This window comes from Gopherus evgoodei, chromosome 12, assembly GCF_007399415.2.
Source record: "Gopherus evgoodei ecotype Sinaloan lineage chromosome 12, rGopEvg1_v1.p, whole genome shotgun sequence".
NCBI classification, from domain to species: domain Eukaryota; kingdom Metazoa; phylum Chordata; order Testudines; family Testudinidae; genus Gopherus; species Gopherus evgoodei.
In genome coordinates, this window is record NC_044333.1 from 3485076 (window position 1) to 3510867 (window position 25792).

Below are 25792 nucleotides of genomic sequence, written 5' to 3' on the forward strand. Positions count from 1 at the left end.
ACCTCTTTAATGTCTTTAATGAAGTAAACACAAAGGGGAAATGTGTGATTATGGGGGACTTCAACTTCCCGGATATAGACTGGAGGACGAGTACTTGCAAGAATAATAGGGGTCAGATTTTTCTGGATGTGATAGCGGATGGATTTCTTCATCAAGTAGTTGAAGTACCTACGAGAGGAGATGCCATTTTAGATTTGGTGTTGGTGAGCAGTGAGGACCTCGTAGAAGAAATGGTGGTAGGGGACAACCTAGGTTCGAGTGATCATGAGCTGATTCAGTTCAAACTAGATGGAAGGATAAACAAATGTAGATCTGGGATTAGGGTTTTTGACTTCTCGAGGGCTAATTTTAAAGAGTTAAGGAAATTAGTTAGGGAAGTGGATTGGACGGAGGAATTAGTGGATTTGAATGCGGAGGAGGCCTGGAATTACTTTAAGTCGCAGCTGCGGAGACTGTCGGAAGCCTGCATCCCGAGAAAGGGGAAAAAAACCATGGGCAGGAGTCGTAGGCCAAACTGGATGAGCAAACAACTCAGAGAGGGGATTAGACAAAAGCAGACAGCTTACAGGGAGTGGAAGAAAGGCAGGATCAGTAAGGAAAGCTACCTTGGTGAGGTCAGAACATGTAGGGATAAAGTGAGGAAGGCTAAAAGCCGCATTGAACTGGACCTTGCAAAGGGAATCAAAACCAATAGTAAAAGGTTCTACAGCCACATAAATAAGAAGAAAACAAAGAAAGAAGAAGTGGGGCCGCTATACACTGAGGATGGAATGGAGATCAAGGATAACCTAGGCATGGCCCAACATCTAAACAAGTACTTTGCTTCAGTTTTTAATAAGACTAGTGAACCTTGGGATGATGGACGGATGATAAACGGGAATGTGGATATGGAAGTGGATATTACCGCAACTGAGGTAGAGGCCATACTTGAACAGCTCGATGGGACGAAGTCGGAGGGCCCGGACAATCTCCATCCGAGGATATTAAAGGAACTGGCGCGTGAAATTGCGAGCCCGTTAGCGAAAATTTTTAAGCAATCGGTAAACTCGGGGGTTGTGCCGTATGATTGGAGGATTGCTAATGTAGTTCCTATTTTTAAGAAAGGGAATAAAAGTGATCCGGGTAATTATAGGCCTGTTAGCTTGACGTCTGTAGTATGCAAGGTCTTGGAAAAAATTTTAAGGGAGAAAGTAGTCAAGGACATAGAGGTCAATGGTAATTGGGACGAATTGCAACACGGATTTAGTAAAGGTAGATCGTGCCAAACCAATCTGATCTCCTTCTTTGAGAAGGTGACTGATTACTTAGATAAAGGAAATGCGGTAGATATAATTTACCTAGATTTCAGTAAGGCGTTCGACACGGTTCCGCACGGGGAACTGTTAGTCAAATTGGAAAAGATGGGCATGAATATGAAAGTTGTAAGTTGGATAAGGAACTGGTTAAAGGGGAGACTCCAGAGGGTCGTATTGAAAGGTGAATTGTCAGGCTGGAAGGAGGTCACTAGTGGAGTCCCTCAAGGATCGGTTTTGGGACCGATCTTATTTAACCTTTTTATTACTGACCTTGGCACAAAGAGCGGGAATGTGCTAATAAAGTTTGCGGATGACACGAAGCTGGGGGGTATTGCTAACACGGAGAAGGACAGGGATACTATTCAGGAAGATCTGAACCACCTTGTAAACTGGAGTAATAGAAATAGGATGAAATACAATAGTGAAAAGTGCAAGGTTATGCATTTAGGAACTAATAATAAGAATTTTGGATATACGTTGGGGGCGCATCAGTTGGAAGCGACGGAGGAGGAGAAGGACCTTGGGGTGCTGGTTGATAGCAGGATGACTATGAGTCGCCAATGTGATACGGCTGTTAAAAAAGCAAATGCGATTTTGGGATGCATCAGGCGGGGTATTTCCTGCAAGGATAAGGAGGTGTTAGTACCGTTATACAAGGCGTTGGTGAGACCCCATCTGGAATACTGTGTGCAGTTCTGGTGTCCCATGTTCAAGAAGGATGAATTCAAACTGGAACAGGTTCAGAGACGGGCTACAAGGATGATCCGAGGAATGGAAAAACTGCCTTATGAAAGGAGACTCAAAGAGCTTGGCTTGTTTAGCCTGGCCAAAAGAAGGCTGCGGGGGGATATGCTTGCTATATATAAATATATCAGGGGGGTTACCGTTAGGGAGGGAGAGGAATTATTTAAGTTTAGTACTAATGTAGGCACGAGGACGAATGGGTATAAACTGGATATTAGGAAGTTTAGACTTGAAATTAGACGAAGGTTTCTAACCATTAGGGGAGTGAAGTTCTGGAACAGCCTTCCGAGGGAAGTAGTGGGGGCAAAAGACTTTCCTGGCTTTAAGACAAAGCTTGATAAGTATATGGAGGGGATGTTATGATAGGATTGTTAATTTGGGCAATTGATCTTGGATTACCACCAGATAGGTCTGCTCAATGATCTGCGGGGAGATGTTGGATGGCATGGGAACTGAGTTACTGCAGAGAATTCCTTCTTGGGTGCTGGCTGGTGACTCTTGCCCACATGCTCAGGGTTTAGCTGATCGCCATATTTGGGGTCGGGAAGGAATTTTCCTCCAGGGCGGATTGGCAGGGGCCCTGGAGGTTTTTCGCCTTCCCCTGCAGCGTGGGGCACGGGTCGCTTGCTGGTGGTTTCTCTGCAGCTTGAGGTCTTCAAACCGGTTTTGAAGATTTCAATAACTCGATCCTGGGATAGGGGTTGTTATAAAACTGGATGGGTGGGGTTCTGTGGCCTGCCTTGTGCAGGAGGTCAGACTAGATGATCAGATTGGTCCCTTCTGACCTATGAGTCTATGAGTCTATGAATCTATGATTTCAGTGAGTGGAGAGCTGGATGCACTGCTTGAGGAGGGGCTACTCCAAGGCCCCTCTCTGGTGCCAATGGATGGGAAGAGAGTCACATGTATGAGAGGAAGGGTGCTGTGTGAGTCGTCACTGCCCTACAAGTGCTATAGCCAAATCAGTGAGCATCCCCGTTTTCGTTCTTCCTAGCTGCCAGAGAAGATCACATACAGTTTGGGGACTGTCACATCGGGAAGCCCTACCAGGTGACCTTCACGATAACCAACCGCAGCAAAGCAGATGTGATGAGGTTTGAATGGCCTGCTGCAGCTTCGCTTGTCTTCTCTCCCCAGGTATACAGGGACCACTTTGTTTTATCCCATGCACAAGAGATTGCTCAGCAAGTTATGTGTAGCTAGCAGAGCACTGACCCAGCGCTAGGTGGCAGTGCTCCTCGCTGCCATGCATGTGCTCTGGTTTGTGTCTTGGGACAGTTCTCTGAATCCTTGGGCTTGCAAAGGTGGGAGGCAGAACTGTCAGCCCTCGTGGGAGAGTCATGGGATCCTATCCTGCTGGGAAACTGCTCTTGCTCCCTGAGGGCTCTTGGTTGCAGAATTTCACTTGGTTCAGAATGGCCATTCCCTTTTTAAAGTAAGGTGTGATAGGGCTGCGCCTTCCTGGAGCGCCCTCCTGCAGCAGAACAGGCACACCTGCCTCAGTTTCCCTCCACCACAGTCCCTAGAAATAGCCCTATCGGGTTAATTTATGACAAACATCCCCTGCACATAAACCATAATAATACCTCGAGGAGAGCCCTGCCACCCTCACTCTGCCCCCGTTCACCAGTCTGACTCTGGCCCCCTCACCACACTTCACTCCCAGCCTTCAGCCCCCTCTGGCCTGCTGCCTTCAGCTCTCCAGCTTAGCGAGCTAGCAAGTGCCTCCCTCCGCTGCTCTCAGCCTTCAGCCCTCTCTGGCTGTCTCTGGCTTGGCTCTCTGGCTCAGGAAGATATGCCAGCTAGCCCCTCTGCTGGTTCCCAAGCCCTCAGCCCTTTTCAACCTCCTGGCACTGGCTTTGGCTCTTGAAAGTCAGCAGGCTTCCTGGAGATACCTCCTGCAGGAGGCTCTCTACAGCTGGCCCGAGAGATCTCTCTGGCCTCCTGACTCAACGGCTGTCCCTAGTCTTTATAACCCTCCAGGTGCCACTCTACCATCTTCATTGGCCAAACTGAGAATGGCTGTTCTGGCACAGGTGAGCTGAGCCTCCTTCATTTACGGGGCCATAAACCCTGTGACATGAGGCCACTGAGCAAGACTGAGTTGCTATAGGTTCTGGTGTCATCTATATGCTGATATCCAGCTTTGCATCTTCTTTCCATTAGACCCAGGTGGAGCAGCTTTCTAGAGGTGATCCCTTGAGTGTGTTGTTGCTGGTGTCTACGTGGGGAAGTATTGACCACCATTGCCTAGGCTAGCAATAAACAGAGGTGAATCTGGCACCAAATTCACTGCATGGAAAATGCAGACTCACATTCTAGCCCTTCCATTTCTTCTCCATGTAGCTCACAATAACACTCCATCCTTTGCTGGCCAGACTGACCATGGATGAACTAATGGCATTGGCTCTCTGATCCTCTCCAGGTCGGCCACCTCCATGCTGAATGTGCTAAGGATATCACAGTGACTTTGAAATCTAATGTTCCTGTCACCTTCAAAATGCACACAGTTAAGTGTAAAGTGTCCAGAATCACCTTACAGCATCTTGCGGACCAGGTCCCTGACTGGGATGACCGCCTGCATACTGTCAAGTGGGTGGATGCTCTGAGGAGCCTGACGACCACGCGCCCGACAAAGAGGAAGGTAAGAATGAGATTATAAGAACAAATGAAACAAACACAATAGCATTTGGAGCCATCCGTGTAAAGCCTAAAGACAAAGGGTCACATTCACTGCTGACCAAGCAGCTCCAGCTGCTCTGCACAAATGTTTAACAGCCAGGGTGATGACCATCAGAAGAAGCTACCAAGGGAAGAAGTGGATTCTCCATTTCTGGATGTCCTCCAATCCAGACTGGATGCCTTTCTGTAAATAGGTATTAGCTTAGTGGTGCGGTGGGCTGGTGAGCACAGTGCATGGGCACCTGGGTGGAATGCTGTGGCCTCCGTTATAACGGAGGTCAGACTAGATTATCTAATGGTTCATTTTGTCTTTAAAATGTCTTAGTCTGATTTCAGTCAGGAGGGAATTAGACCCAGCAGGTTCTAGTTACAGGTTCCTTGTGGAAGAATGACCCTACTTCCCAATTGTGTGTTTCCGTTACCCTACCTGTACTTTGAAGTGAACACTTTCCACATTTTAACAACTGAGATTTCCCTCATAAAATCATTACTGTGTGCAGGGTCGTATTATACAACAAGTGTTAGCAGGTAGCTTCATTAGCTATGTAGGGGGGAGGGATCACTCAGTGGTTTGAGCATTGGCCTACTAAACCCAGGGTTGTAAGTTCAGTTCTTGAGAGGACCACTTGGGGATCTGGGGCAAAATCAGTACTTGGTTCTCCTAGTGAAGGCAAGGGGGCTGGACTCAATGACCTTTGAAGGTTCCTTCCAGTTCTATGAGATAGGTATATCTCCATATTTTGTTTTTTTTTATTTTTTAGCAGGTCATCTCAGGTATCCATAGAAGTATTTTCTTCAGGAACTCTCTCTTTACAGCTTTTATCAGGTCAAACCAAAAAACAGTTGGTGATGAATGTTTCAAAGTTTTGGAAGGTTGAAAGGCCTAGAAGCCAAATCTTTTCTTTATCCATAAGAAGCAGCAGTGCCTCCAGGCCTTACCAATCAATTCCCCTCCACCCTGATCCAGACACACTTGTCCTCACCTGGGGTGGAAAGAAAATTCAGTCTCATTTACTCACCGCCATGATCTGGAGTAAAACACCCACTGCTAAGAAAAAAGGGAAAGTCAGTCTCTGTGTTCATTCAGCCATGGGCTTCTTTACCCATGTGTCTGCAGTGGTGGGACCGCTGTATTTACAAAGGGTGGGAGCAATGTGATATCGGTCATTCAGGCCTGGTCTCCTTTCTGCTTCTTCACCAACTCTGATCTGCAGACACCATTTCCTCAGCCTCTTTGCTGAGATACACGGTTGAGGCTCAGCCACTTCATAGTGCTCCCACGGACAGTTCTCCCTGTCATCCAGGTGCTATCCGTTTGCTCCAGAACCAGGGGGGCTGGAACAATTTGTATAGTGGGGGTGCTGAGAGCCATTGAACCCAGCTGTAAACCCTGGATATAATGGAAACCACTATAAGTCGGGGTGCTGCAGCACCCCCCGCACTCCTAGTTCCAGCACCTATGTCCAGATAATCAGTGGTGGAGGAATGGGTATCAGAAGGAAAGTTCAGGATGGTTGTGTCTGAATGGCCCTCGCTGTTTTGATGGTGGTACGAAGTCTGGCTCTAGAGGCTTGAGGGGCTCAAGGGCTTAGTCAGGTTACTGTTGTTTTTCTCATTTCTGTCTGAAGGTGATAGAGACAGACCCCGAGCCCGCCCACACTGTTCTGGAAGACAGCAGCCGAGAGCTAGACCTTCGAGTCAGTGCCATTGTTGATTACACCCAGTTCAAGCTAGAAGCTAACTTGGTGCAGTTCAAGGAGACCTTGCTCTTCCAGACCAGGGTGTTCAAGTGAGTAACTGAGATTTCACAGGGCCTACTCAGAAAAACTGGTGGCTTTTCGAGCGCTGTCCCTGTGGGTGCTCCACTTCAGGTATTGCTGCGTCCCGGTGCCGTTAATCAGAGATTTTCGGTAGCAGTGTCTGTCTGGGTACCGCGTGCACAGTAGTCGTTTTGCGGCACCATTAGTGCCTCATCTAGTGCGTGCACCATCCGACCTCCTCAGTTCCTTCTCAGCCGTCCTTGGCCTGAGACGGAGCTCTGTGGCAGTGTCCCAACATCTTTTGCTCAACCTTAACAAATTAAATTAGATTGTTTAGTAGTAAAGTAGTGCAGTTAGTACTGGAGTACCTACTTAGCACTTCAGTAAAAAAAAAAACAAAAAACAAAAAAAAACTTTTCTTTGTTACCTTAGCTTCTTCTGAAGCAGGAAACCTGTCCCCACTACAAAAGGCCTGGTTCCCCAGGATTTAGAGATGTGACTCATGCTGCGAAGCAATGTCCATCTCTGATGGGCACTCCTTCTGAGTCTGTTGCCTCGGGGAGTTGCACATCTCTCAGAAGTGACTCACTGTAGCAAGCTAAAAGCGAGAACCGGGCGTGACAGAAACCTATGCCTAAAGCTGATCCTGATGGAAAAATCACTTCAGCCAGCCTCTGACACAGGAGAGAAAACCTCTCCTTCTGGGGGCTCCCTAGGCACAGCCTTAGCAAAGGAGAGCACCCAGTCCTCCAAAAATACGCAGCAAGAGCCGCAACCTCCCCACATAGAGAGAGACAGAAAAAGAAGGGGTCTCCAATCAGGTTGGAAGAAGGCATGGACCAGAGGTCACATCACCCGCACACAGTTCATCATTGTCCCCAGATAAAGCCGTAATGCCTGTCATGGAGTCCCTGGGCGATGCTCTGGAACTGCTCCCCACAAAGCCAGTGAGGACTTTGGGGAGCCTCCTCTCCCTTGGAGCAGACTTGCACAGGCCAAGAGGTTCACACATCTTCACCTTCTGGGTCTCTCCTTGGAGCATTCAGCATCCTCTGCCCCTCCGTGCACTTCCCACAGTGAGCCCGCCCCAGCGGGGTCCTGGGGAAGCCACAGGGTCCTGCACCCCCACTTTGCAGTCAGACGTGACTCTCAGGCAGCCAGTAAAACAGAGGTTTATTTGATGACAGGAACACGGTCTAAAACAGAGCTTGTAGGTACTGCGAACCAGACCCCCTGGCCGAGTCCATTCTGGGGCCCAGCGAGGCAGACCCCCACATCTGCCCTCACTCCTCGTCCCCAGCCAACTCCAGACTCCCAAACCCCTCCAGCCCCTCCTTCTCTGCTCAGTTCCTTTCCTGGGCCAGGAGGTCACCTGATCTCTTTGTCTCCAACATCTTCAGGTGGCACTTTTGCAGAGAAGAAGGGGCCCAGGCCATCAATTGCTAGGAGACAGAGTGCCAGGCATTTAGGTGCACTGGCCCCTTGCTCTGCAGCAATCACACACCCTTATTCCACCACCTAGATACTTAAGAACTACATAGTGGACATTGAGGCACCAACACGGGTGGCAAGTTTGTAGAAATTTTGGTGGTGCCCAGAACCCACCCCCCAACTCCGCCCCCCCCAAACTCCGCCCCTATCTGCCTAAGGCTCTGGGAGAGGGCTTGTGGAGGAGGTCTGGGGTGCAGGTCCTGGCATGGGGATTAGGGTGCAGGAGGGGTGCTGGGTGCAGGCTCAGGGCTGGGGCAGGGGGTGGGTGTGCAAGCGGGGGTGAGGGGTGCAGGCTTTGGGACAGAGTTTGGGTGCAGGCTCTGGGCTGGGGTTGGGCATAGGAAGGGGTGAGGGGTGCAGGCTCTGGGAGGGAGTTTGGGGGTGGGAAGAGATGTGTGGGAAGGGGGAGGGGGTGCATGCTCTGGGTGGGAGTTTGGGGATAGGAGGGAGTGCAGGGGTGAGGGCTGTGGGGCTGAGGATGAGGGGTTCATGATGTGGAGGGGCTCAGGGCTGGGGCAGAGGATTAGGGTACGAGAGGATGAGGGTTCTGGCTGGGGATGAGTGGTTTGGGGCATTGGAGAGGCTCAGGGCTAGGGCCAAAGGGCAGGGTAAGGGCAGCCTGCCCTGCCAATAGGGGATGGCAGGCACTAGGACCCTGGGGCAGCAGACAGAAGTTCTGCCGAGAGCCGTTCTACTCCGGCAGCACAAGCAGGCAGGGGAGAGGCGCCGCTCTGCTTTCTGTCAGGCAGGGACGTGGTGGGCGGTGGAGGACAATCGGGGAGGGGTGGAAGGCGGGGGCTGGGACCTGCTCCAGGCAGGGACGCGGAGGGGGAGGCCAGCAGGGGCCGGGGCCCGATCCAGGCAAGGCCGGGGGAGAGACCCAGCTCCAAATATTGCTGGAGCAGGGCACCCAGCCCTGAATGTTCCTGGTGCCTGAGCACTGCAAATGTATATAACCTGCCACCTATGGGCACCAACAAAGTATTCAGAGAGAAGATTAAGAATATTCCCAGTTCGCCACAATGCCTCAACCCTCTACCACGGCTGACAACTTCAAACAATTTCAATAACTGTTAAACAAGTCAAGATATCCCACTGGAGATGGTTCAAGATAACCAACATAAATTGTTACAAATCCTCCACACATCTTCATCCTCCAAGATAGCTCTCCTGATAAATGATGACATCATGGAATGGGCGGAGATGATCTGGCAAACACTGGTGATGGAACCACCAATGTGCAAAAGGGTGGACAGAAAATATTGTATCCCCACCAAGGGGATGGATTTCCTGTTCTCCCACCCACAACCCAACTCTCTAGTGGTCAAAGCTGCAAATCAACGCGGCAAAGAGCCTCAATCCAGGTGAACCACTCAGGTCAAGGACCACAAAAGGCTCAACCTTTTCGGTTGAAAAAAGTGTACTCCTCAGTGACACTACGTAAAGTTGCCAACTTTCACACGTTAAAAAAAGCAACCTGGATTTCAAAATAAGCCAAAAAGCAAGCTAATCCCGTGTCAAAACGAGACGAAAACAAGCCCTAAAAGAGCCCCAACAGTCTATGTGACGGGATCCCCGGGGTGCAGTCTGGGACTGTGGGATCACTGTCCCCCGCGAACTCTCTCCAGCCTGGGCTGTCTCTTACAATGCCTTGCTAGGGACCAGCAGCAAACCCCTCCAGGCACTGTGATCACTCAGCACAATCACATGTGGGGCCCCACACCCAGATAGATTGCAGGAATGCTCCCAGAGCCAAATCCCCCCACCAGCTCCCAGCACTGTACCCCATGAATATACCATCTTGCATTGCTCAAGATGAGCAATGCAGATTTATTAATTGGTTCACCACTTCATCAATGGAAAGTGGACATACACCAGCCTTTGCAAAACATGAGCAGATTTGCCACACACTTCATGCAAATTCACTGTTAAAGATAAACAGTAAAACAAATTTATTGACTACAAAAGGTAGATTTTAAGTGATAGGCAAAAAGTCAGAGCTAGTTACCAAAAGAAAACAAAATATAAGCATTTAGTCTAAACTCTCAACCCTATTAGACTGGGCAACATCTAGATTAAGCAACATCTAGATTAAGCAGTTTTTCTCACCCCACTGGATATTGCAGTTCATAGTACACAGATTTCACTCTTGAAATCTGGGTCAGTCCCCTCAGTTGGCAACTTCAGAGTGTCCTTGTTGCTTGCAGTGTAGATAGGTGAAGGAGAAAGGCCGAGCATGGCCCCCCTGTGTTTGATTTTATACCCTCAGTCCATGTGCTTGGGGAGCACAAATCCAGACATGTCTAGAGGCATTGCTGAGTCTCCAGGCAAGGTTGAGCAATTCCCCTGGTGTGGCCTCATGAAGGCAAGTCATTGAATTGTAGCTCCCTTGCTGGGCAATGGTTGTTGATGGATTGTTTGACACCCCCCTGGGTGTTGATTACTTTCCTTGCTATTGGGGATCTAATATCTGGCCTAGCCAGGCAAGAATCAGGACCTTCAAATTGTTTAAAGCACAGTCCACATGCACATCATGTCACCCCATGTGCAGGTCACCACGCACAGGCACACAGGCGATGCAGCAGCTGGAGCCAAATGCCAATCACCATTCAAGCTTTTTGATTGGCTGGGCCTGGGGGCGGGGCAGGCCAGGAGCCAATTAAAAAAAAAGAAGCAACAAGTTACAAGCTACTTTAAAAGCCCTAGCAAGCCCCCAAACTAGCCAACACTAGCCAACTTAGCCTAAAACAAGCCCAATTTCTGTTTGTTTTCTGTGGGTTTGGACACACAAACATTGCCCACAACAAAGACAATACAAACTGCAAAGAAACAGACAGCAATTACAGAGCTAGAGAATACCTCAAAGTCAGCCCTCAGCATCGCAACTGGCTTCCTCCAAACAACAGTTTTGAATATTTGGTCTAGGGTCTGAATGACCTCCCCCACTATACAATGCCAATATCGTGTTTCTTTGACCATTGACTACACCCATTTTACCAAGTCTGGGCATCGATAACAATGGATCAATGGGTTGTGGAGACTATAAGATTGGGCTATGCCATCTCCTTTCTCTCCCACCCCTCTACCTCAGCCCCTTCCTTGTCACTCTTCAGGGACCCTTCTCATGAGCACCTTTTAAGACAGGAAGTAAACCATCTTCTACAGTTAGGTGCCATGGAGCAAGTTCTCCCACAGCAAAGAGGGAAGGGTTTTTACTCCACTGTTTCTTGACCCAGAAGAAAAATAGTGGCTGGAGACCCATCCTGGATCTCAGAAAGCTCAACAAATTTGTACAAACTCAAAGATTCAAGTTGGTCACACTGGCCACAGTAATACCAGTGCTAGACAGCCGGGACTGGTTTTCAGCCCTCGACCTACAAGATGCATATTTTCACGTCATCATACACACCCCTCACAGATGGTTTCTACAGTTCACAGTGGTGGGTGATCTCTGTCTATACAGAGTACTACCTTTCGGCCTCTCCACCTCACCAAGAATCGTTCTCAAAACCCTTGCAGTAGTGGTAGCACACATACGGAACAAGGGATAATGATTTTCCCATATGTAGATGATTGTCTGCTGAAAGGTCTGACTCGAGAAGAAGTGATAAACATAGTGCAGAAGACTATCACATGCTTCCAGAAGCTAGAGTTACAAATAAATGAACAAAATCAACCCTACTTCTAATACACTTCATCGGGGCACACCTTGACTCCACACATGTCCGAGTATCATTACCTGAACCGATTCGTAACATTGACCGGCCTCATCTAAGTGGTCAACAACAGCCCTCAAACATCAGCATGAAGCTGCTTACAACTATTAGGTCACATGGCAGCCACAATATTTGTCATAAGACCTGCAAGACTTCACATACGTGCTTCCCATGGGGCTGGCTGAGCTTAGCATTCATCCCCAGCAAACACAGCCTGAACAAGAGACTAACAGTACCACCAGAAGTCTTGGTCTCCTTACAGCGATGGACAAAACCAGAGAATGTGTGCATGGGGATCCCCTTTCAGCAGGATCCACCATCAATAATAATCACGACGGACGCTTTATTAAGAGGCTGAGGAGCCCACCTGAACCAATTCTCTGTTCAAGGCAGGTAGTTAACAGTGGAAACCTGACTACACATCAGTCTGCTAGAGCTACGTGCAGTATGTGATGCCGGCAGGCACTTCCTGCCAGGGATAAAGAACCAATCAGCGGATAATGACCGACAATATAACATGCATGTTCTGTATCAGTCACCAAGGAGGCTCCCACTCCTTCTCATTTTGCATTGAGGCCATGAAACTGTGGAACTGGTGCATACACCACAAAGTAAACATCTTGGCCTCCTATCTCCACAGATGCCAGAACATGGCACCGGACACACTAAGCAGACAGTTTTCCCAGGAACATGAATGGGAAATAACTGAATCCTACAGTCAATATTTCAATGATGGGGCTTCCCCCCATCAACCTGTTTGCATCATCACTAAACCACAAGTACCCACTCTTTTGCTCAAAATCAGGACTGATCAGGTAGATATTACCACATCCGAGGTAGAAACCAAACTCGAACAGCTTAATGGGACAAAATCAGAGGGCCCAGATAATCTTCATCCAAGAATATTAAAGGAATGGGCACATGAAATTTCAAGCCCATTAGCAAGAATTTTTAATGACTCGGTAAACTCAGGGGGTGTACCGTACGACTGGAGAATTGCTAACATAGTTCCTATTTTTAAGAAAGGGAAAAAAGGTGATCCGAGTAACTATAGGCCTGTTAGTTTGACATCTGTAGTATGTGAGGTCTTGGAAAAAATTTTGAAGGAGAAAGTAGTTAGGACATTGAGGTCAATGGTAACTGGGACAAAATACAACATAGTTTTACAAAAGGTAGATCGAGCCAAACCAACCTGATCTCCTTCTTTGAGAAGGTAACAGATTTTTTTAGACAAAGGAAATGCAGTGGATCTAATTTACCTCGATTTCAGTAAGGCATTTGACAGGGTTCCACATGGGGAATTATTAGTTAAATTGGAAAAGATGGGGATCAGTATGAAAATTGAAAGGTGGATAAGGAACTAGTTAAAGGGGAGACTACAACAGGTCGTACTGAAAGGTGAATTGTCAGGCTGGAAGGTGGTTACTAGTGGAGTTCCTCAGGGATCAGTTTTGGGACCAATCTTATTTAATCTTTTTATTACTGACCTTGGCACAAAAAGCGGGAATGTGCTAATAAAGTTTGCGGATGACACAAAGCTGGGAGGTATTATGAACACAGAGAAGGACCGGGATATCATACAGAAAGATCTGGATGACTTTGTAAACTGGAGTAATAGTAATGGGATGAAATTTAATAGTGAAAAGTGCAAAGTCATGCATTTAGGGATTAATAACAAGAATTTTTGTTATAAATTGGGGACGCATCAGTTAGAAGTAACGGTGGAGGAGAAGGACCTCGGAGTATTGGTTGATCACTATGAGCTGCCAATGTGATATGGCCGTTAAAAAAGCGAATGCGGTTTTAGGATGCATCAGGTGAGGTATTTCCAGCAAGATAAGGAGGTGTTAGTACCGTTATATAAGGTACTGGTGAGACCTCATCTGGAATACTGTGTGCAGTTCTGGTCTCCCATGTTTAAGAAGGATGAATTCAAACTTGAACAGGTTCAGAGACGGGCTACTAGGATGATCTGAGGAATGGAAAACCTGTCTTATGAAAGGAGACTCAAAGAGCTTGGCTTGTTTAGCCTAACCAAAAGAAGATTGAGGGGGGATATGATTGCTCTTTATAAATATATCAGAGGGATTAATATTAGAGAGGGAGAGGAATTATTTAAGTTTAGTACCAATGTGGACACAAGAACAAATGGATATAAACTGGACACTAGGAAGTTTAGACTTGAAATTAGACGAAGGTTTCTAACCATTAGAGGAGTAAAGTTCTGGAACAGCCTTCCAAGGGGAGTAGTCGGGGCAAAAGACATATCTGGCTTCAAGACTAAGCTTGATAAGCTTATGGAGGGGATGGTGATTAATTTTGGCAATTGATCTTTGATTATCAGAAGGTAAGTATGCCCAGTGGTCTGTGATGGGATGTTAGATGGGTTGGGATCTGAGTTACTACAGGGAATTCTTTCCTGAGTGCTGGCTGGTGAGTCTTGTCCACATGCTCAGGGTTTAGCTGATCGCCATATTTGGGGTCGGGAAGGAATTTTCCTCCAGGGCAGATTGGCAGAGGCCTTGGAGGTTTTTTGCCTTCCTCTGCAGCATGGGGCACGGGTCACTTACTGGAGAATTCTCTGCAGCTTGAGGTCTTCAAACCACAATTTGAGGACTTCAATAACTCAGACATAGATTAGGGGGTTGTTATAGAAGTAGATGGGTGAGATTCTGTGGCCTGCATTGCACAGGAGGTCAGACTAGATGATCATAATGGTCCTTTCTGACCTTAAAGTCTGAGTCTATGAGACTGGGACCCCTGTCACTGGGAGATGCCTTCCTCATCACATGGGACGCATCACTCATGTATGCATTCCCACCGATCCCACTGATCTCACGAGTGATACAGAAGATACATGCTGACAAGACCCACATCGTACTGATAGTCCCAATGTGGCTCAGGCAGACCTGGTACCCTGTCCTGATGCGATGGCAGTATGCACTCCATGAACTTTTCCACTGCGGGCCGATTTCCTCTCAGAGAACAAAGGCAGGACTCTCCACCCGAATCCAGAGAAACTTCACCTGAAAGCCTGGCTCCTACATGGTTCCAACATGACAAATTAGCCTGTTCAGAACAAGTTAAACACGTGTCAGGGGGTTGGATAGCTCAGTGGTTTGAGTATTGGCCTGCTAAACCCAGGGTTGTGAATTCAATCCTTGAGGGGGCCACTTAAGGAACTGGGGCAAAATTCAGTACTTGGTCCTTCTAGTGAAGGCAGGGGGCTGGACTCCATGACCTTTCAGGGTCCTTTCCAGCTCTAGGAGATAGATATATCTCCAATTATTATTATGTTACTAAAATAGCAGGAGATTGACCACTCACAATACTTACCTCCAAAAATGGAAAAGGTTCACAGTATGGTGTCGACAAAAACAGTTAACCACAGTTACAGCGCCACTCCCATTAGTGCTGGACTACATACTAGAACTGAAGAAATCGGGTCTCTCAACAAGCTCAATTAAACTACACATCACAGCTATTGTAGCCTTCCACCATAAGATCAAAGGGAATCTTGATATTTGCACACCCAATACCAACAACTTTCCTCACTGTCATACAGAACATTTACCCAGAAGTCCGACAACCTACGCTGGCATGAGATTTAAACCTAGTGCTTAAACGCCCCATTTGAGCCCTTAGCTACCTGCTCCCTGCTTCATCCATCAGTGATGATCACCTCCACTCCAAGTGAGATGGGGAGCTCATGGCTGACCCCCATTATACCATATTCTTTAAAGACAAGGTCACATTGAGACCACACCTGAAATTCTTACCTAAAATATCAACATCCTTCCATGTAAACCAACCCATACACCTCCCTATGTTTTATCCCAAATCAAATGGGAGCTTACAAGAGACTATCTTACATACTCTAGATGTCAGATGAGCAATAGCCTTTTATTTAGACAGAACCAAGCCTTTCTGGAAGTCCTTAGACTTATTTCCACAACAGAGTGCTCTAAGGGCAGCACAATATCCACACAACCTCTGCCTGCATCCAACTCCGTTATCGTATGAATAACACAGAATCCCCAGAGGGGATCAGATTCCACTCTACATGCTCAATAGCAGCATCCATAGCGTTCTTGAACAATGTACCGATAATAGACATATGCAGAGTGACTACCTGGGCCTCTGTGCACATGTTCACAAACCATTATGCAATCACTCAAAGCTCGAGGTCAGATGCTTTAATAGGCCTCACCATGCTCTCTTCAATGGCCCAAGCGAATCTGAAGTCCCTTACATCCACTGCTCTACAGTCACCTGAAGTGGAGCACCCACAGGGACATCACTCGAAGAAGAAGAGGAGGTTACTCACCCTGTGCAGTAACTGAGGTTCTTCGAGATGAGTGCCTCTGTGGGGGCTCCACTACCCACCCTCCTCCCCTCTACTTCGGAGTTTGCAATAAGGACTCTACAGTAGAGAAGGAACAGAGAGGGTTGGGTCACGCGTGTGCTAGAAGAGGCACCAATGATGCAACAAGACGACTACTGCGCCTGTGTGACTCAGACGGACACTGCTACCAAAAATCTCTGATCAACGGCACTGGGACCCACCAACACTTGAAGTGGGGCACCCACAGGGACAGCACTCGAAGAACCTCAGTTACTGCACAGGGTGAGTAACCGTCTCTGCTACCAGTGAAGGAAATGGTATTGCAGAGCCAGGGCCAACTCACTCCAGAGTACTACTAAGCCACTGGTGTTAGTGCTCGTCTTCCCAGCCCCCGGGACAGTGGGAGGCTCAGTGCTCTTACATTAGCCTGCGATGTCCCTAGACGGGAGCTTCCGGGAAGTATCCTATATACTTATTCATAAGCCGAATTTTTTAGTAAAAAAGGGAAGCACCAGAGAAGGAGGTCGGCTTATGAATGGGTATAGAGAGGGAGAGGTGGGACGCAGCCCCTCCCCCCATCAGAAGGAGCAAGGAGAGGCAGCACAGCCAGAAGGGAAGAGTCGGGGCCAGAGTCTCTCCTCTTCTGGCCACACTGCTCTCCAGCAGCCTCCGAAGCAGCTGCCGCTCCAGCTGGCAAACTGCAGCCGTGCTGCTCGGCCCCACCCCCCCCGAGCAGGCTGCGGCCATGCGCTGTCCGGCCCCCCTGGAGCCTGCTGCGGCCATGCTGCCCAGCCCAGCCCATGGAACATGCTGCGGCCGCGCTGCCCAGCCTGCTGGAGCAGCTCCAGCCAGGTCAGAGACATCCTCCCCGGCCCTCCCCAGATAAGGTGGGAAGGGATGGGATGGGAAGAGTGTGGGGGTTCCAGGCTAGGGGTGGGTTACTCCCCTAACTCTCAGCTTCTCCCTCCCTCCCCAAAATTTCCCCACCAGTTGCTGTCCCGGCCCATCAGGGTAAGCAGCTGGCGTGCTGGGACACTTTGTTTACATAGGTTTACCTCCATGCCTGCAGACACTTGAGGTAAACAAGCCATCTTGCCCCACCAGCAGCTTATCCTGATAGCCCGAGAGCCAAAGTTTGTTGACCCCTGAATTATAGGGTCGGCTTATACAAATTTTCCATTTTTACTTATCCATCATGTGGGGGTCGGCTTATAAAGGAACCGGCTTATGATTGAGTATATATAGTAGTTTAGTTTGTTTGCTGTTGTTTCCGACAGCCGATAAGCACCAGGAGGCAGAAGAGTTGCTACTGCTTGTGCCAGAGCTCTGGGTGCCTGTCAGAAGTCTCAGTCCCAAGGGTTGCCATGGCACTGTCTTCTGGAGCCCAGACATTATCCCACATCCTGGCATTTATGTTCTACCTCCCAACTCTCTCCTTTGCACTGGAGGAATCGTCCTTGATCCCATTCTGTCTCACAGAGCCTGGTGTCACTGAAATAAATAAGTCCCATAAACAAAGCAAGGTGCTGTGCAGTATGGCTGACACCAGATAGTTGCCACACTCCTCCCTAGAGCTGACTACATTTATTTTGGTCCATAGAGTGACTCCTGTACCAGTCAGGGCCCAAGCCTACAAGCCATTTATGTTCCAAACTCCCATTGGAGTGATTCTTACCCTGATTACACACTGCCAGCGTTCAGCCCAAATTACTACACACTCCTAAAAACAGGCCTCATTTCACTGATGGCGAATGCCAAAGTTACCAGACGTGTAACAGGTTTGTCAGTTGCAAAACGCAGAAGTAGAAATCGTTCTGCTGTCACGAGTCGCCGGTGTCAGCCCCTCCGGTATAACGTGGGGTGGTGCTAGGATTGCCGCGGGCCCCTCGCTCCAGGCAGGCAGGATACGCTGTAGAACCATCTGCTGAAATGCGTGGGCCACATTCTGCTCCCCTTCTGCAAGCTGAATGATACTTGTGGGCCCTTTCCAATTGATGCCACGGCTTGCAGAGCAAAGCGCTACTCAGCATGAGTAAGGGTGTCAGAATCTGACCCTCGATGATTTTTCAGTGCATGCTTAGCCTTTTTGTTAGATAAGTTATTTCTTCTCCTTTTTCCCTGGCTGCCTTTGCAGGTTCCAGCTGTCCAATAAGGGTAATGTGGCGCTGGAGTACTCCTGGAAGGTGGTCATGGAGGACAGCAGAAGGGCAGTCAACTTTACCGAAGAACCGTTGCCATGCAGTCCTGAAGGTATAGCAATCAGCCCCCTCTCCCCCCGACCTGGCGCTCCCCGCAGCAGCTTCCTTCTGTAACCCACAGGGGCTTTACAGCATTCAGGGAACCTGAGAGCTCAGGGAGCAGGCTGGGCCTCTTTGCCTGAGGCACCAACACAGCAGAGTTCTGAAGGTGACTTCATAACTCTGCTCCCTTCCCCATGTCCTCCCCCATCATCCTGAGGCAAGTGGCTTCTTTCAGGTTTGGATAAAGAGTTTTCCTTTTTTCCTTCTTATTGCTTTCTTTCCTGCTCCCCCACCTTCAGAGTGTCCAGGACTAGTATGGCAGAGCTGCTGGGCACTGTGGAAAGGTCAGCAAAGGTCAGAGAGGTCAGCCACACGTTGGGGGTGGGGGTCAGGAGCTGAAAAGGGAGCATGGGGGAGTCCTGTTGGAGGGTCTCAAGGTAATGGAATCAAGGTCACAGGTAGAGTGACCAGGTATCCAGTTTTCAACTGGAACACCCGGTCGAAAAGGGACCCTGGTGGCGCCAGTCAGCACCGCCAACTGGGTTGGTAAAAGTCTAGTCAGCAGTGCTGCAGGGCTAAGGCAGGCTAGTCCCTACCTGCCCTGGCTGGCACTGTGCTGCACCCCAGATGCAGCCAGCAGGTCCAGCTCCTAGGTGGGCGGGGGGCATAGGGCTCTACGTGCTGCCCCTGCCCCGAGCACCAGCTGCACACTGGGGGCGGGAGTTGGTACCTGTGGACGTGAGCGGCGCACGGAGCCTCCTGGCCTCCAGCCTAGGACCTGGACTTGTTGGCTGCTTTCAGGGTGCATGCAGCATGGTGCCATGACGGGCAGGGAGCCTACCTTAGCCCCCTGCTCTTCCCACTATGCCACTGACTGAGACCCACCCGAGGTAAGTCCATGCCCAAACCCCAACCCCCTGCCCCAGTCCTGAACCACCTCAAACCCAGAGCCCTCTCCTGCACCCCAAAGCCCTCATCTCTGGCCCTACCCCAGATCCTGCATCCCCAGCCCAGAGCCCTGACCCCTCTGCACCCCAACCGCCTGCCCCAGCCCAGAGACCCCACACACCCCGAACCCCTCATCCCTGGCCCCACCCCAGAGCCATCACCCACTCCTGAACCACAACCCCCTGCCTCAACCTGCAGCCTCCTCTCACACTCCAAATCGCTCAGCCCTACCCGCCAGCCTGGAGCCCCCTCCTGCACCCCAAACCTCTCATCGCCAGCCAGAGCTCTCACCCACCCTGCATCCCAACTCCCTTCCCCAGCCCGGAGCCCCTCCCACATCCTGGATTCCGAGTCATCACTCAGCTTTTCACAGCAGAGATGTGGAATTGTAGAATCGTAGGACTGGAAGAGATCTCGAAAGGTCTTCTAGTCCAGTCCCCTCCACATTGTCTTTCTGGGGACTGAAGCTTAGCTGACTGGTCTGTAATTCCCCAGGTTGTCCTTAGTCCCCTTTTTATAACTTGGTGCTATATTTGCACCTTTCCAGCCCTCTGGAATTTCTCCTGTCTTCCGTGACTTTTCAAAGATCATCGCTAATGGCTCAGACATCTCCTTAGTCAGCCCCTTGAGTATTCTAGGATGTATTTCATCAGGCTCTGATGACTTGAAAATATCTAACTTGTCTAAGTAATTTTTAACTTGCTCTTTCCCTATTTTAGCCTCTGATCCTACCTCATTTTCACTGGCATTCTCTATGTTAGACATCCAATCACTACTAACCTTTTTGGTGAAAACTGAAAGAAAAAAGTCATTTAGCACGTCTGCCATTTCCACATTTTCTGGTATTGTTCCTCCCCCTCCAGCACACACACACATTGATGAATTATTGTTTTCACCCCTCTTAGGCCCTGATTCAACAAGGCCCCTAAACATGTGCATAACTTCAAACACAGACATGCTTATTATGCACACGCTTAATAGCCTTGTTGAACTGGGGCCATAATATAGACATATTTTGCAAGCAGGAGGAAAAGTATTTGTAATTAAAGCTGCATTTTTGTTTTTAAGATGGTCCCATACATGTAGCTGCAGGGTCTGTTCAATTATGTTATGCTGTCTTCCAACATGGCCTAGCCTGCTCTCTCTGAGGCATGAGGGTGCTTTGCTAAATGCTTCTGTGCATCTTTAACATGTCTTCAGCTGCTGTGCAGCATATTATGCAGCAAGCTACCAAAAGGGTGAGAAGGACAAGGACCAGACTTTTTATGAGTAAAACTAACACCAGCAGTTAAATTCGCTAGGATGGAAATAAGCACTCTCAATCCTCATGCCTCAAGGCATAAACTCATCACCACATGGGTCAGGATGGAAATTCTCTCACAGTGTAATGCATAAATCGGTGTACTGATGGAATTTAACATTTGGCAACGGCCGTGCCCTGAGCCAGGGTGCTCTGGACCATTGGGCTGTTCCATTATACCCCTGCTTTGTGGTTTGATGGCTATGGCTGGCTGTGGAAGCTTGATAAACAGAGAAAGAGAAGACCAGACACTGCAATATGCACGAATGCTGCTCCTTGATCACTTAATGTCTGCCTACCTTTTCAGCTGAAAGCACATACACAAAATGAGCCACATTCTGCCCTCAGATTCATCTGTGCAACCCTGCTAACCAGGCATGGATGTAATGCTGGCATGATATGGCCCTTATAGGTACTGACAAAGTGGGTATTCGCCCACGAAAGCTCATGCTCCAATACGTTTGTTAGTCTATAAGGTGCCCCAGACTCTTTGCTGCTTTTACAGATCCAGACTAACACGGCTACCCCTCTGATACATAGCCTTGGTCACAGTGGTCTTTGGGCACCACGTTCAGACCAGCGTGTGATGGGGTGTCTTTCAGCATTTTGATTTCATGCCCTTATATGGAACTTTTCTAGATCTTTTTCAGCATATGAGGTGTTAGGAAGAGGCAGTGCAGAAGTGATGGCATGAAGCTACATTACACCTTTCACTAACCCTGGTTGGAATCATCCTTGGAAAGGGCTTGCGAAGAGGGATAGCCCTTGTGTGGTCTTTAAACCAAATCCCCTCGGCCTTCTGTCCATCGTACTGAATCATGGGGTCTGAGCTCAGAACAAGAGGTTTCATCCTCGAAGACAAATCCAGTGAAACTGATCTAACCACCTATTCCTTAACACAGGAGAGTTCCCATCTGCCACATCTGCTGCCTCCACCAAAATACCATGCAGTCGACCCGCTAGCCAGCTAGGCAGTGTTCTGGAGAGTGTCTCATCCTTCCTGTGTGCTGTTTCTGCACTCCCTCCATTCTCTGTGGAACCCAGCAGTGGCCTCATCCCAGCCGGGAAGAAGCAGCAGTTCCTGTTGAAATTCTCCCCACTGGAAGTGGGAGAGTTTGAGGGCCACCTACTCTGCAGGTAGGAAGCACTCTGGGTGGATTGCATCTTGACAAGTGCTAGTAACAGGGGATTATTATCCAAAGTACTTTGGTGTGAATGGAATTCGGTGCTCCCTGAAATGGATGGTCCGACAATGCAGTCGAGGAAAGGTGGGGCATCAAAAACCTATTGCTTTGTTTAGTCCTAGCTTGGAAACCATCAGCCCTGGGACGAAACCTGTGCCATCCCTTAGGATCCCTTAGGCTGTTTAGTTCTGGAGGGGAGGTGATCAGGGATGATTTAGAATCATAGAAGACTGGGGTTGGAAGAGACCTCAGGAGGTCATCTAGCCCCACCCCCTGCTCAAAGCAGGACCTACCCCAACTAAGTCATCCTGGTCGGGCCTTAAAAACCTCTATGAATGGAGATTCCACCACCTCCCTAGGTAACCCATTCCAGAGCTTCACCACCTTCCTAGTGAAATAGTGTTTCCTAATATCCAACCTAGACCTCCACCACTGCAACTTGAGTCTATTACTCCTTGTTCGGCTATCTGCCACCACTGAGAACAGCCTAGATCCATCCTCTTTGGAACCCCCCTTCAGATAGTTGAAGGCTGCTATCAAATCCCTCCTCACTCTTCTCTTCTGCAGAGAAAATAACCCCAGTTCCCTCAGCCTCTTCTCGTAAGTCATGTGCCCCAGCCCCCTAATCATTTTCATTGCCCTCTGCTGGACTCTCTCCAATGTGTCCACATCCTTTCTGTAGTGGGGGGGCCAAAACTGGACGCAGTACTCCAGGTGTGGCCTCACCAGTGCCGAATAGAGGGGAATGATCACGTCCCTCGAACTGCTGGCAATGCCCTTACTAATACAGCCCAATGTGCCATGAGCCTTCTTGGCAACAAGGGCACACTGCTGGCTCATATCCAACTTCTCATCCACTGTAACCCCCAGGTCCTTTTCTGCAGAACTGCTACTTAGCCAGTCGGTCCCCAGCCTGTAGCAGTGAATGGGATTCTTCCGTCCTAGGTGCAGGATTCTGCACTTGTCCTTGTTGAACCTCATCAGATTTCTTTTAGCCCAATCCGCCAATTTGTCTACATCACTCTGGACCCTATCTCTTCCCTCCAGCTTAGTGTCATCCACGAACATGTCATCATCCAGATAATTAATGAAGATGTTGAACAAAACTGGCCCCAGGACAGACCCCTGGGGCACTTCAATTGATACCACTGCCAACTAGACATCAAGCCATTGCTCACCACCCGTTGAACCCGACAATCTAGCCAGCTTTCTACCTACCTTATAGGCCATTCATCCAATCCATACTTCTTAACTTGATGGCAAGAATACTGTGGGTGACTGTGTCAAAAGCTTTGCTAAAGTCAAGGCATATCACGTCCACCACTTTCTCCATATTCACAGAGCCAATTATCTAATCATAAAAGGCAATCAGGTTGGTCAGGCATGACTGGGTTTGTGATGACCAGTAGAACCGTATGGTGACTTGCCTGCCTGGTGCAAAGGTTGCAGATCTCTTGAGGCATCTGGATAGACTTCTGTGTAATGCTGGTGATGAGCTGGTGATCATGGTAAATGTAGGTACCAATGACATAGGGAAGGGTAGGAGAGACGTCCTGGAGGCCAGATTTAGGCTGCTAGGAAAGAGACTGAAATCCAGGACCTCTATGTGGCATTGTCAGAAATGCTTCCAGTTCCACACGCAGGGCCAAGTAGTCAGGCAGAGCTTCAGAGTCTCAATGTGTGGATGAGACGATGGTGTAGAGAGGAGATTTTAGATTTATTAGGAACTAGGGAAACGTTTGGGACAGGGGGAGCCTATACAGGAAGGATGAGCTTCACCTAAACCAAAGTGAATCCAGACTGCTGGCACTAAACATTAAAAAGGTTACAGAGCAGTTTTTAAACTAGGAGATGGGAGAAAGCCGATTGCTGCAGAGGAGCACGTGGATCGGACAGAGACTTCTCTTAGGGGAGAGTCTGATGATAGAGAATCTCCAGGTTATAGTCAGGAGCGGAGGATGGAAGAGGATAATGTAAGGGCTGGATCAGACGAGAAGAATTCACATAAAAAAGAATCTGACACATCAGACAAAAGGGCAGACAAAAACAGTGACAAGTGCTTGTACACAAATGCTAGAAGTCTAAATAATAAGATGGGTGAACTAGAGTGCCTCGTGATAATGGAGGCTATTGATATAACAGGCATCACAGAAACCTGGTGGACTGAGGACAATCAGTGGGACACAATCATTCCGGGGTACAAAATATATTGGAAGGACAGAACAGGTCGTGCTGGGGGAGGAGTGTCACTTTATGTGAAAGAAAATATTGAATCAAATGAAGTAAAAATCTTAAATGAATCCACATTCCATAGATTCTCTATGGATAGTAATTTCATGCTCTAATAAGAATATAACAATAGGGATCTATTATCGACCACCTGACCAGGACAGTGATAGTGGCGATGAAATGCTAAGGGAAATTAGAGAGGCTATCAAAATAAAGAACTCAGTAACAGTGGGGGATTTCAATTATCCTCATACTGACTGGGTACATCACCTCCGGATGAAATGCAGAGGCAAAATTTCTCAATACTTTAAATGACTGCTTCTTGGAGCAGCTGGTACAGGAACCCACAAGGGGAGAGGCAACTCTCGATTTAGTCCTGAGTGGAGTGCAGGAGCTGGTCCAGGAGGTAACTATAACAGGACCGCTTGGAAATAGTGACCATAATATAATAACATTCAACATTCCTGTGGAGGGAAGAACATCTCAACAGCCCAACACTGTGGCATTTAATTTCAGAAAGGGGAACTACGCAAAAATGAGAAGGTTAGTTAAACAGAAATTAAAAGGTACAGTGACTAGAGTGAAATCCCTGCAAGCTGCATGCACACTTTTCAAAGACACTATAATAGAGGCCCAACTTAAATGTATACCCCCAAATTAAAAAACACAGTAATAGAATTAAAAAAGAGCCACCGTGGCTTAACAACCATGTAAAAGAAGCAGTGAGAGATAAAAAGGCATCTTTTTAAAAAGTGGAAATCATCTCCTAGTGAAGTAAATAGAAAGGAGCATAAACACTGCCAAATTAAGTGCAAGAATGTAATAACAAAAACCAAAAAGGAGTCTGAAGAATGGCTAGGCAAAAACTCCAAATGTAATAACAAAATGCTTTTTAAGTACATCAGGAGCAGGAAGCCTGCTAAACCACCAGTGGGGCCCCTGGACGATCAAGATACAAAAGGTGCGCTTAAAGACAATAAAGTCATTGTGGAGAAACTAAATGAATTCTTTGTTCAGTCTTCACGGCTGAGGTTGTTAGGGAGATTCCCAAACCTGAGCTGTCCTTTGTAAGTGACAAATCTGAAGAATCGTCACATATTGAAGTGTCATTGGAGGAGGTTTGGGAATTAATTGATAAACTCAACATTAACAAGTCACCGGGACCAGATGGCATTCACCCAAGAGTTCTGAAATAACTCAAATGTGAAATTGTGGAACTATTAACTAGGGTTTGTAACCTGTCCTTTAAATCAGCTTCTGTACCCAGTAATTCGAAGATAGCTAATGTAATGCCAAAATTTAAAAAGGGCTCTAGAGGTGATCCTGGCAATTACAGACTGGTAAGTCTAACGTCAGTACCGGGCAAATTAGTTCAGACAATAGTAAAGAATAAAATTGTCAGACACATAGTAGAACATAAACTGTTGGGCAAAAGTCAGCATGGTTTCTGTAAAGGGAAGTCATGTCCTACTAATCTGTTAGAGTTCTTAGAAGGGGTCAACAAACATGTGAACAAGAGATATCCAGTGGACATAGGGTATTTGGATTTCCAGAAAGCCTTTGAAAAGGTCCCTCACCAAAGGCTCTTACATAAATAAAGTTGTCCTGGGATAAAAGGGAAGGTCCTTTCATAAATTGAAAACTGGTTAAAAGACAGGGAACAAAGGGTAGGAATTAATGGTAAATTCTCAGAATGGAAAGGGGTAACTAGTGGTGTTCCCCAAGGGTCAGTCCTAGGACCAATCCTATTCAACTTATTCATAAATGATCTGGAGAATGGGGTAAACTGTGAGGTGGCAAAGTTTGCAGATGATACTAAACTGCTCAAGATAGTTAAGACCAAAGCAGACTGTGAAGA

At 48.1% G+C, this 25792-nt stretch overlaps 1 protein-coding gene across 4 annotated transcripts in view; it reads left to right on the forward strand.

Annotated features, from left to right (window-relative positions):
- HYDIN (HYDIN axonemal central pair apparatus protein) overlaps positions 1 to 25792 on the forward strand; it is a 392944-nt gene that overhangs the window by 326603 nt on the left and 40549 nt on the right. For all 4 annotated transcript variants that reach the window (XM_030581746.1, XM_030581747.1, XM_030581748.1 and 1 more), the window contains 5 exons: positions 3034 to 3176; positions 4465 to 4683; positions 6350 to 6510; positions 18168 to 18283; positions 21424 to 21658. In XM_030581746.1, coding sequence (XP_030437606.1) covers positions 3034 to 3176; positions 4465 to 4683; positions 6350 to 6510; positions 18168 to 18283; positions 21424 to 21658 — 874 coding nt within the window. The remainder of the gene's footprint in view (positions 1 to 3033; positions 3177 to 4464; positions 4684 to 6349; positions 6511 to 18167; positions 18284 to 21423; positions 21659 to 25792) is intronic.